Source organism: Sorex araneus, chromosome 2 (genome assembly GCF_027595985.1).
Source record: "Sorex araneus isolate mSorAra2 chromosome 2, mSorAra2.pri, whole genome shotgun sequence".
Taxonomy (NCBI): Eukaryota; Metazoa; Chordata; class Mammalia; order Eulipotyphla; family Soricidae; genus Sorex; species Sorex araneus.
The window spans coordinates 266926479-266939245 of record NC_073303.1 but is presented as its reverse complement, the minus strand read 5'-3'; the positions used below and the strand labels follow the sequence as shown (position 1 = coordinate 266939245).

Below are 12767 nucleotides of genomic sequence, written 5' to 3'. Positions count from 1 at the left end.
GAGCACAAAGAAAGAAGTTACAAGTAAGCACAGAGGAAGGTTCCCAATAAAATTAAACTACCTGAGGCTTTGTTATCCTACAATGGGGAGAGAACCCAAAGGGTGGACTGCATGTCTGAGAGGCAGAGTTTGATCAGCTCGAACCCAGCACCCCATTGTCCCCTGAGCACGGAGCACCTCCCCAAACTGAAGGCCCCTCGGCTTCCTGGGCCCTGCTCTCCAGCCTCTGCAGCGGCACCTGCTGTGCTCGTTCTGAATCTTGGCGTGAGGAACCGCTGACAGTTCGTGGGGTGGGTTTCAAAGCACGTTACCTCCTGCTTCTGCGGGACAGGGCTCAGTCCTGCTCAGCGACTGTGCCCAGGCTTACCTGCTGGGCTGCCCTCACGTCCCTTCCCGTGTGTGTGTGTGTGTGTGTGTGTGTGTGTGTGTGTGTGTGTGTGTGTGTGTGTGTGTGTGTGTGTGTGTGTGTGTGTGTGTGTGTGTGTGTGTGTGTCCTGGAAGACTTGGCTGCTGGTCGCCCTTCTCCGTTTCTTCAGCTTTTCTAGTGGTTTCCTTTGCAGTATAGAAATGGGCTTAGATGTCGTTTATCTAGAACACAGAGAAGTGAAAACCCTGTGCCTAGCCAGTGACTCCAGCTCCTGGTTCCCTCCCTCCCCGCTCCTTCCCTCTACTTCCAGATCCACAGACCCTCGGAGTCCTGCCCCTGCTCCGCCACGCATCAGATGGAGGGCACCTTCCTTAGAGGGTGAGGGTGGACATTTCAGTGAAAGCAGAAGCATCATCTGAGTGATCTGCTCACAACCCTCAGACAGTGACGCCAGTGGGCCCCACCCCCTGCCCCCTGGGACCCAGGGTTACTGGGTTCTTGTCTCACTCACGGAGAATTTCAGGAGTAGACAAGCAGTGAAGTGAACAGATTTTATTTAGAGGTTTTTGAGGGAAGGAAAAAGGGATAAGTGGGAGAGAGAAGAGGAAGAGTAACACGCTCAAGAGAGAACGTGGGCTTCTCCAAGGGTGGAGAGAGCCCCTACTCACATCCGAGCTTTAAACACAAAAGCATGAAAGTACATATCTCAAGTGGGGAGATGCGGGCGACACATGTGCTCGGGCACCGCGTGTGCTCGGCCACGTGGGCCCAAGCAGCACATGGGCTCAGGCAGCATATGCGCGTCCTTCCTTTGTCCAAGGTGTCTTTTATAGGGTTTCTCCAACCTGCCCCGTGGGGCTCCTTTCCAGGTAAAAGTCCATTGCTAAGGAGGTTGCCAGGGAGGTTGGGAATGGTGATGGTCTTCTTTAGGCTGGATCACATTTTAATCAGATCGAGGGAGAGCTCTGAGAGGTTGAGAAACTTCATGGGGAGGGGTCCAACCTCCTCAGGGTCTGCTGAAGGTCTTATCAGGTCTGTTTTCTGTATCCAAAGGGTAGAGCAGTCTCAGGATTCTCCTTCTTAGAGACTTTGTTAATCTAAGTTTCATTGCCCAGGGCCTTTTCCCTATCTATCTGCCTATATCAGCAGTAAAGGAAAGTGCCCCCTGCACTTTCCCATGAAATTGGACTACTGTGATATAATTGTTTGAAAGTAATTTCAATTACATTTTACAGTTAGGAAGCACCTTGATTTAAATTGTTTGAATTTTAACTATGCATTAGTATAAGTACTAAGTGTTTTTTATTGCAAATTTAATGTTTTAAGTTAATGCTTTTTTTATAGATCTTAAACATTTTAGGATTTTTATGGTCCTTTTAGGATTGAAGCAATAGCACAGCAGGTAGGGCATTTGCCTTGCATGCGGTCACCCGGGTTTGATTCCTCTGTCCCTCTCGGAGAGCCCGGCAAGCTACCGAGAGTATCCCGCCTTCACGGCAGAACCTGGCAAGCTACCCATGGCAGATTCATTATGCCAAAAACAGTAACAACAAGTCTCACAATGGAGACGTTACTGGTGCCTGCTCGAGCAAATTGATGAACAGCGGGATGACAGTGCGACCGTGCTATGTTCTTTTTAATTTGGGGGTGCTTGGGCCACACCTGGCAGTGTTCGGGGCTCACTCGTGGCGCCATCCTCAGGGATCTGTCCCGGGAAGGCTCGGGGCCACATGCAGGGGATTGAGCCAGGCGTGGCCATATGGAGGCAGGCGTCCAGCCTCTACACTGTCTCCCTGGCCCTTGGGAAGTATTTTTGTGTCAGCTGTTATTCTCTCGTTCCAGTTGGAGAAGATGGACAAATCAAGATTTGGTCAAAGACTGGCATGCTAAGATCAACGTTAGCTCAGCAAGGTATGTGTGTCATCAACAAAAAGGGCTTGACATCTTCCTTCCGTTCCTTCCTGCCTTCCTGCCTTCCTTTCTTCCTTTATTTCCCTGCCTTTATTTCCCTTCCTTCTTTCCTTCCTTTCGCTCCCTCCCTCTCTCCCTCCCATGCTTCCCCCACCATTTACCCACCCACCCGTCACCCCGTGGCATTTGCAGTGACTCAGGGCTGGCACTTGATCGTAGCATTCAGATTTGCTTTTGAGTCTTCTAGGGGAAAAAACAACAAAAACCAACAAACTTGATGTGGCGGTGGAATTGTGTACACAAGAAACCATTATTAATAGCATTGGCATTGTAAATCACAGAATCTCAATAAAATTAAAAGAATAAACCCTTAAAATTCTTCTTAGGATAAATTAGTCAGAGCATGAAAATTACTATTTTTTTCAGGTATCCAAATATGTGTACCCTTGCTGGGGGCTGGTGGGGTGACTTTTGTGCTTCAGAAGATACTGAGAAAGTCAAAAGGAAACCCACAGAGCGGGGAAAGAATAGTGTCACGTCCACTCACAGTCTGTAAACAACTTTTCAAACTCAAGATTAAAAAGACAAACAACCCAATTGAAGCGTTAGGGGATTGGACGCCATTCTTTCTCCAAGAGAACATACAGCAGACACGCTCTCCAGCATCCTTAGCTACCAGGGAAACTCGAATCAAATCTCGGAGGACTGCTTGACACTAGAATGAGCGTCTGTGAGAGAGCGAGTGAGAAAGGGGGCGGGAGGGGCCAGGGGTGGGAATCTGGCCTCCCCACGGCCGGTGGGATGGAGGCGCACGTCCAGGTTAGTTTGAGAGGTACCTTAGCTCACTGACACGCACTGTGTCCAAGACAGCTCACAGTTCAAGGGCAAAACAGCAAGAGGCAAGTAGTGTGGTGCAGCAAACCTTAGCAAACACACACGATATATGTTACACGATATACGTATCAGTAATGCACAGTATAGATGCGGGAGTTTTCCAGATGATGAACGTCTAGACTGTCCTAACTCTGACCATACTGGTGCTCAGGGCTCACTCCTGGCTTGGTGCTCAGGGCGCACTCCTGGCAGGGCTCGGGTCCTATGGGGTGCTGGGGATCAAACCCGGGTTAGCCACGTTCAAGGCAAGCACCTCCCTTCCGTACTGCCATTCTTTTTTTTTTTTTTTGCTTTTTGGGTCACACCTGGCGATGCACAAGGGTTACTCCTGGCTCTAGCTCTCAGAAATCACCCCTGGTGGTGCTCAGGGATGCTGGGATATTGATATGGGATGCTGGGATTTGAACCCGGGTGGACTGCGTGCAAGGCAAACGCCCTACCCGCTGTGCTATCGCTCCAGCCCCCGTACTGCCATTCTTGTTTCGGTTTATGCCTGTTGCTTTGCCGTCCGGGAGGGTGGGGAATGGGGTTTGGGCTTGGGGGCCATACCGGGCAGTACTCAGGAGTCACTTCTGGGGGACTCCAAGACTGTATGCAGTGGTGCTGGGCCGGACTCGGTGGTGGCTTGCAGGCCAGGCCCTGGGCACTGCCCCCTCTCTGCCAGGCCCTGGGCATTGCCCCCTCTCCGGCCTCTAGGCAGATGCTTTGGGTAAATTGCAGCCGGCTAATGGCTTGTTTGTCTTGGCGTACAGACCCTCTTTCTCCCTCTCTTCCTGCCACTTAAAAGGAACAGTCAGTCCTGCAACACTGTTACCTTAAGGCGCTAGAACATCCCTTTCATCTGGAAAGAAACAATGTTTTCTGAGGCGCCTTCTGTGAGACATTGTTGTTTTGCTTTTGAGGTTGCATTTTCCCAGCTTGTCGAACAGAATTCCTAGCCAGACCCCGGGCACTGCAGGTCACTAGGCCAACTCTCCTCTCTGAGTGCCTGTCACATTGATTTGTCATTCAGTGTTACTTGTTCATAGGCCAATTTCCAAAAACTAGCCAGGTAAGCGCAAATTTATTAATTTTTATTTAACCAAAAACTTACTTAAATGTTCAGGAAACAACCTTCATTGTCACATGCATTAGGGCCTTTGGGGACTGTCTAAGCACACAGTTGGGCGCCTTCGTACCTACTTGGGAGAGAATCACTGAACTGGTCCTCTAGGGGTCAAAGGGGAACTGGAGCGCGGGGCCGCGGGGCTCGGGAATCTGCTGACGAGTTCTTAGCAGTCAGCACAGACTCTCGAGCACCCTTCCCCGTGGCCTCAGAGCAGGTGTCAGAGGGAGCATCGAGTCACGGCAGCGGGTGGGTCCTAGCGACTCCCCCAGTGGTTCACGTGGAATCCTGGCATCGCCCTGCTGGGGTCTGTTGTGGTGGGGGCGGCACCCAGGGGTGCTGCTCTGCCCGGGAGTGCTGGAGACAGCGGCTCCCCGACCAGCCCCCCGCCGGGTGTCCGGGTGGCACATCAGCAGGCGTGGCAACTCTCTGGGCACCAGCAGAAGGAGTGTGCTGAGAAGATCTGCCGTGGGTGGGCGAGACGCTGGCCACATCCCCGGGGCCTCCGTGGCGCTGTGAGTGCCAGCAGCTCCTATGCCTGGCCCTGGGCACCAGCCTCGCTCAGCACCGCCCGGGCCCGGGTTCCAGAGTGGGCCCCCCTTCCCTCTCTGGGGCCGGACACAGCCGGGAGCACCCCCAAGTCCAGCGGTCTGCCCCTCCAGGCCCGCCTGGCTTGTCGGGATCCTGGATTCCACACCCGCCTGCAGACACTCACAGACGTGTCCATACACCATACACATGCGTGCACACACAAAGTGCCAGGCAGCTGGGGCGGGGCGGCTCCCGCCTCCTGGAGAACATGGCGCAGTCGCACAAAACCAGCCGGAACTGCTGTACGGGTTGAAGTTGTGTACTGTGCTGGGAGCTCTGTATTTTACACCGTGTTTGCATTGACTGCACTAATCCCCAGATCAGTAGAAATAAATTCCTGAATTTCGAGCCCCAGAACCAGAACAGTGGGGGCGTGCCACTTTCCTCTGACACGAGTGTCTCCTTCTAAGTCGGGGGCCTGTTTGTTGAAAAAATCCACCTAGTTGCTTATCATTCCGCCTGATATTTCTCTGGGGTTTTTGTTTGTTATTTTTTCTTTTTGGGTCACACCCGGTGATGCTCAGGGGTCACTCCTGTCTCTGCACTCAGGAATTACTCCTGATGGTGCTCAGGGGACCATATGGGATGCCGGGGATCAAATCAGGTCCACCGGTGAGTAACGCCCTCCTGGCTGGACTCTGGCTGGACTCTCGTGTTACGTTGTCTATTTTAAGGGAGCTGGAGGGACAGTATAGAGGGCAGGTTGGGGGGCGGGATGAGGGCTGGGCCAGCAGAGAGATGGTCCCAGGGCTGGGCGAGTCCATGCTTTGCATATGAGACCCCGGGTTGGACCCCTGGCATTGTGTAGCCCCCTGCACCACCAGGAATGACCCGAAAATCAAAGCCTAAAAAAAAAGGTTAGGAGCGTGTGCGCAAAAGCGTGTGTGTGTGTGTGTGTGTGTGTGTGTGTGTTTGTGATCTCATTTGATTACTGTAAGCTTGTACACGACTCTGCAAACAGAGATACTTCTCAATTTTGAATCCTTAATCAGCAAAAAAAAAAAGCCCCATTATTGTGAGCAACACCGTAGACAGAGTCGTGTCCTGTGCCCGACGGGCATCCGCAGTGCCAGGCTCGGCCAGCTGGCTGCCGGGCGCGGGGGCAGGGGGCTGCACGGTGCCAGGCCTCGCTAGCCAGCTGCGGGTACTCTCATGGTGCCAGGCCTCGCAAAGCTGTTTGATTCGTGCGTTCAGGACCGAGGTGGTGAGCGCGTCTTTAATCATCAGGCGTTGGTTTCCAGGGCATTCTTAAAAACATGCAAAAACAACATTTTTAAGGGATACCTTCTAGTACGAGTGTGAAAAACATGATGTGTTTGACCATGTACTTCCTTAAAACAATCGAAATACATTCTTGTCTCCTCTTCTGTGGTTTAAAATGCCTTCAACAGGTTGAAAGAATTTAGATAATTTGTTTCAGAGAGAGATAAGGGTCTGACATTTAACACAGCCCAGGTGCATGTGGTTTCTTGAAAAATGTCAGAAAGGTCACCTGATCGCAGTGTACCAACTCAGAAAAACAAGAACACTCGAATGTCTTAACTGAAACAGAACATAAATAAAAATTCCCGATAGAAAAAAGTGAACAGTCAATTATTATAAAACAATTTTTGGGTTTTGTTGTCCAGACTTAGTTAATAAGGAAATGAATGATTTTTTTTTTCACCTCTGCTAATCTTTTTGTTTTAAAGTTGTTCAGTTTGAAGGATGAACTTATTTCTGTATTATCTTGAAAAGTGAAGTGTAACTGGAAATAATTCGATACCTTAATAAATTTGCTTTAAAATCATTAAAAATATTGTGCATTTGTTTCAAATGCTAGTGGGATGAATTTCATCAGAATAAAAGTCATTAAATTACGAAGCTGATTCATCCACATTGAATAGTGTTCTCCATTAGAACCACCCAAATTAGAAGTTGTATAGCTATGTAATAAAATACCTCATTTTGGAGAAGAAAATACATAGACTCTATTTTATTATAAATGTAAGATGAATATAATGGAGTTATATTGATGTTACATCCATCAAAGTTAGTGGGAGATTGAACTTGCTGTAAGACTGGGCTATGATGAATGTACTTTAGGGCGCTTATTTATCATAACCCTACATTTGTTTTCTTCCATAAGGCATGTGCTTAAACGCCTTGTGTTCTAACAGATGACTTACTACATTTTTTCTATATAAGCTTATTTTTTTACTATCATGCCAGTTTCTTTAAAATGATATTGCTTAAAAATTGCTTTATAAACAGGAAGTAAGAAATCTCTCGAGCACCGCCAGGGGTAATGCCTGAGTGCAGAGCCAGGAGTGACCCCTGTGCATCGCCAGGTGTGACCCAAAAAAAAGCAAAAAAAAAAAAAAAAAGAAATCTCTGTGGCTCGGAGGGGGAGGTGAGCATGGTGAAGATTTCCAGGGCTTGTGAGCACAGCTGTCTGCAGGCACTGCACGGTCAGCGTGAAGAGGGCAGATGTGTCCGTCGCTCCTCACCCTCCACCCCCCCAGCCTTTGACGGCAGCTGACCAGTTGGGGGCGTTCTGGTCACTGAGTCGTGTGCTCGGGCATTGGTTGTAGTCTAGGAGGAGCCTGGGAAAGAGCAGTTTCACTCAGGGTGCTTAGGGTGCTCTGCTCATCTGAGCTCAGATGTGCCCATCTACAAACGGTTTCGTACGGCCGTTTCGACGCTAGTGGAGTAGGGGAGGAACCACCGAGTCCACCGGCCTAGCTGACAAGCTTCCGCTTTTCCCTCCTCATCCTCATCAGGGGTCACGTTGGGAGTGTTGTCTGTTGAGTTGGCAACATCCCTCTGAAGCCCGGTGACTCGTCACTTCTCATGGAGCAGACCCCTGGGCAGGCACGTCCCGGGCAGAGCGCAGGTGCCCGGCCTGCCGCCTTCCTGCGCCCTCGGGCCCTCTGCTCTGGCCCCGCCCCCAGGACCCACAGTCCAGCGGGTCTTCACGCCACCACGGCTCCCGCCTCATGTTGGGGGGGGTGTGTGTGAGGGAACTCGGCCCCCAGCACCTGCAGAGGCCCGAGGAGCTCCGGCTGGTGGGAGGGGGACGGCACGGGGTGGCCTCGAACACCAGCGCTTTCCTCGCCTAAAGTGACTCCCTTTTGATTATTGCTTGTGTCGTACCAGTTACTCTCAACTGAGTTTCCGTTGCTTTTGTTGTTGTTCTTTTTGGACCACACCCAGAAATGCCCAGGGGCCCTCCCGGTGCTGCCCATCCTCCTGCTGCCGGGGTCGCCAGGCTAGCCCTCCCCTGCTGTACTAGCTCTCCGTCCCCGAGGCATGTCTGGGGCCAGAGGGGCTGGGCCCTGGCTCTCCGGCCAGCAGCATGCAAGGCCCGCGCCCCGGCCGTGTCTCACCGCTCCAGCCCCGCCATTAAACAGTGCACAGTATCCCTGGGAAGTTCTGTCGGCCTGGGGTGGCACCGGGAACAGTGATCCGTAAGATACTAAGATGCGTGTTTCTTTCCGTGTGGGAAATTAAATCAGTTTACACTGATTTAATTGAGTTAGTTAAAACACTCATGGTAATTGATAAATTTGTTTTTGTTCTTGTTGTTTGGGTCACACCCGGCGATGCACAGGGGTGACTCCTGGCTCTGCACTCAGGAATTACTCCTGGCGGTGCTCAGGGGACCATATGGGATGCTGGGAATCGAACCCGTGTCGGCCGCGTGCAAGGCAAACGCCCTACCCACTGTGCAGTCGCTCCAGCCCCACCCCGAGATTTTTTTTTTTTTTTTTTTTTTTTTTGCTTTTTGGGTCACACCCGGCGATGCACAGGGGTTGCTCCTGGCTCTGCACTCAGGAATTACCCCTGGCGGTGCTCAGGGGACCATATGGGATGCTGGGAATCGAACTCGGGTCGGCCGCGTGCAAGGCAAACGCCCTTTTATATTGTAAAATAATGAAGTATATTCTGCATCTTTTAGTAGCCCACTATCTTGAGTTCCATAAAACTTCCTGTTTCTGTCAGCAAGGTCAACGTCAGTTTAAAATACGGGTGGAGGGGCCTGGAGCGATAGCACAGCGGGTAGAGCGTTTGCCTTGCACTCGGCTGACCCAGGTTCAATTCCCAGCATCCCATATGGTCCCCTGAGCACCGCCAGGAGTAATTCCTGAGTGCAGAGCCAGGAGGAACCCCTGTGCATCGCCGGGTGTGACCCAAAAAGCAAAAATAAATTAATTAATTAAATAGAATACGGGTGGACCTGCAGTGGCCAGCGCCACCCCGGTCAGTTTCCCTGCCACATTGCCCTGCGCGTGGAAGGGAGAAACGAAACGACCCCACGTTGCTGGTTCTATTTCTTTAATTTTTGATTGAGTCACATTACAGAGCTGGTCATGAGTGGGTGGCCGTCACGCAGCGACCCGGCACCCATCCCTCCCCCAGGGGGCCACGTTGCTCTTCTGGTGCTCGGAACATTTGCCCTGGGGGCTCTGGTGGAAACTTCTCAGCGTCCTTCTCTGTGTCTTCCCCAGGCTCACCGGTGTACTCAGTCGCCTGGGGCCCTGACTCCGAGAAAGTGCTCTACACCGCGGGCAAGCAACTGGTCATCAAGCCTCTCCAGCCCAACGCCAAGGTTTTACAGGTACTTGCTTCCAGCACCCGGGCTGCCGGCCAGAAGGCCACTCACTGCCTGCCTTCTTGCAGTATTGCCAGGGGGCTCGTGCCCTGAGCACTCCCTCTCCTCCCACATGCCTTTCTTCTGGGGGTCTCTGCAGTCCCCGCCGTGGGCTGTGTGGCCGCAGCCGTGGCTGCTGCCCAGAGCGCGTCTGCTGCATTTAAGTGAAGTTCACGCTCGCCTTATTTCGGCTCACACGATGCCGGGCAGGTAGAGATGTGTGTTGAGATATTTAAGCGTCACAGGATTAGGTACAATCAGCCTCTTTCGGTTTTATAGCCACGGACCAGAGAGAGAATACAGAGGGGAGGGCTCTGGCCTCGCATCTGACTGACCCGGGTTTGACCCCAGCACCGCGTATGGTCCCCTGTGCCCAGGAGTGAACCCTGAGCTGGGTATCACTGTCTCACTGTCGTCCAGTTGCTCATCGATTTGCTCGAGCGGGCACCAGTAACATCTCCAAGTGAGACTTGTTGTTACTGTTCTTGGCATATCGAATATGCCATGGTACCTTGCCAGGCTCTGCCTTTCGGGCGGGATACTCTCAATAGCTTGCCAGGCTCTCCGAGAGGGACAGAGGAATCGAACCTGGGTCAGCTGCGTGCAAGGCAAATGCCCGACCCACTGTGCTATCGCTCCAACCCAAAAATTCAAAAAAGAAAAAAATCAAAGGAATGTCACAGAATACTGAATACACTAGGAAATAACTAAAACCCGCCAGCGGGTTCCATCATGTTTATGTTACTATTCTAAATTGTAAGGAAAAGCTCAATCATTTTGTTTATAACTTTTGAGTAAGCCAGGCTTCCTTCTGTAGTTCTTTCTTATTTGTTTTGGGCCTCCCCGAGCAGTGCTCAGGCTGACCCTGCTCTGTGCCAGGCGGTGGTGGAGCCTCGGGGCTCTGCGTGCCAAAGCAGAAACATTAGCACCCTTGAACTGTGTGCGCGGTTCAAAAAGCCAGTCAGTCTTTGATATGGCATTTATGGGTTCCGACATTAAAACGTATCTGACAAGTCTTCAAGGAATCTCCTTTCCAGTCACCTTGCGCAAGCACAATGAAAGCCAGCCCTTACCGATGGTGTGTAGCAGCTACTCCGGCGTATGAGTCATTTAAGAGCAGGACATCCAGGCTTGCTTTGTAGACCGCCCAGTTCAGCATGACTTATGTGTACGTGTACATGCACCCCAGGAGACACCTCTGTGCGGGATATCTGGGGCCTGGAGACTTGGCCCCGCAGCCAAGGGTCACTTCCTGGCATCACAAGAAAGGGAAAAGGAAGTAGGAGACAGTTAGGTGTCCAGGAGAGGGCTGCGCGTGGACTCCGAGTGTCAGTGTGTGGGCTGGGGGGGAAGCTCCAGCTCTGGCGAGCAGCCGAGTGAGGACGCGCCCGTGGCTGTGAGGGGGATGGATCTTCCCGGGAGGACGAGGTTCGCCTGGAGAGAGGCTCCGTCCGTCTCTTACTAGAGAAGCCAGTGGGCTGCAGACGGCAGCAGGCTGCCTGCTCGCACGCGGCTGACCGGGGTGGACCCCTCGGGCACTGCCAGGACTGAGCCCTGAGCACAGAGTCAGGAGCACGCCCTGAGCACCGCCAGGTGTGACCCCGGAACAGGAAGGAGATGGGAGGGAGAAGCCTTTCCCTGACTCAGTTTCTTCTTCTGTTTTTCTTGTAGTGGAAGGCTCACGATGGCATCATCCTGAAGGTAGACTGGAATTCCGTCAACGACCTCATCCTGTCTGCTGGGGAAGACTGTAGATACAGGGTGGGTGACACTCGGCTCACCACCTGCTTCAAGGAGCAGAGCTTTGGTGGAGAATATCAGGGCTGTCAAACAGCTCTTTAAGTTCATCGCTGTAGTTTTTCAGCTCCTCGCAATGCAGCAGGCTGTTACGTCATCACTTCCAGGTGGCATTCTCAGTTGGTCTGTCTAATTGGTCTCTACAGTTTGATTTAATAAGTAGCAATAAAATAGAAATGTTGGGAACCGGGGGCTGGAGCGATAGCACAGCGGGTAGGGCGTTTGCCTTGCACGAGGCCGACCCGGGTTCTAATCCCAGCATCCCATATGGTCCCCTGAGCACCGCCAGGGGTAATTCCTGAGTGAAGAGCCAGGAGTACCCCCTGTGCATTGCCGGGTGTGACCCAAAAACCAAAAAAAAAAAAAAAGAAATGTTGGGAACCAATTTAGGTTCAAGACACATAACTTTGGCGCTGGAGCAATAGCACAGCAGGTAGGGTGTTTGCCTTGCACGTGGCCGACCCGGATTCTATTCCCAGCATCCCATAGGGTCCCCCGAGCACCGCCAGGGGTAATTCCTGAGTGCATGAGCCAGGAGTAACCCCTGTGCATCATCGGGTGTGACCCAAAAAGAAAAAAAATGACACACAACTTTGGTGCCCCTTGCGTGAGAGTAGAGCATTCGGTCGCTAATCCTGTTCTAAGCCCTTCCCTGGCACCTTGTGGAGGCCAGACTTGCTTGTGGTAATGTATGACCAGCCGCAGTGACTCCGCGCTCGCTTCTGTAGGTCTGGGACAGCTACGGCCGCCCGCTGTACAGTTCCCCGCCTCATGAGCACCCGATCACCTCGGTGGCCTGGGCTCCGGATGGAGAGTTATTCGCCGTTGGAGCGTTTCACACTTTGCGCCTGTGTGACAAGACGGGGGTAAGTGAGCGTGTCGGCCAGCCCCAGCGTGCGGTCACGCGTGTGCGACTACGCGTGTGCGACACTGCTCGCCGGGGGCTCCATGTGTGAGAACGGTCCACTGGATGGGCTCCATGGCATCAGAGATTCCTTGCGTTGACTCCAGAGTCGGGGCCGGGCAGCCGTGTGAGAGGCGGCTCGGACGAGCTTGGCCAATGGCCTTCCCGGAGACTCCCTGCAGTCAGCATGGGGTGGGCTGGTGAGGCCGGGCTCTCTGCAGCCCTCACACACGTCAGCCCTCAGCGCCCGTCCTGAGCCATGTCCCTGCCTCGGGCCACCTGGCTCGTATCCTCACGGTGTCCCCGAGCTGCCGTCTGCCACAGTGTAGTTCTACTCAAAGTGACGCGTCAGTGTGAAAGGCACTGAGAGAAGAGGCAGCATTGACAGCCAGCATTGACACCCTCCTCTCATGTGTGCTTGCTCATCCTTCTTCCTTGAGATCCTCCTCGCCTGCTGTCACTTTTCTTCGTCTGGGAACGTTCCTCTGGCCTTGCTGGCGGCGTGGCTCTGCCGATGCTACACTTTGTGTGTCCGCAAACGCCCTTCCGCTGATGCTACACTTTG

The 12767-nt window shown here is 52.6% G+C and overlaps 1 protein-coding gene across 1 annotated transcript in view; it reads left to right on the top strand.

Annotated features, from left to right (window-relative positions):
* Positions 1–12767, top strand: part of IFT80 (intraflagellar transport 80) — a 64968-nt gene that overhangs the window by 21015 nt on the left and 31186 nt on the right. The window contains exons 5-8 of the mRNA XM_055126561.1: positions 2210–2278; positions 9359–9468; positions 11173–11262; positions 12027–12164. Coding sequence (XP_054982536.1) covers positions 2210–2278; positions 9359–9468; positions 11173–11262; positions 12027–12164 — 407 coding nt within the window. The remainder of the gene's footprint in view (positions 1–2209; positions 2279–9358; positions 9469–11172; positions 11263–12026; positions 12165–12767) is intronic.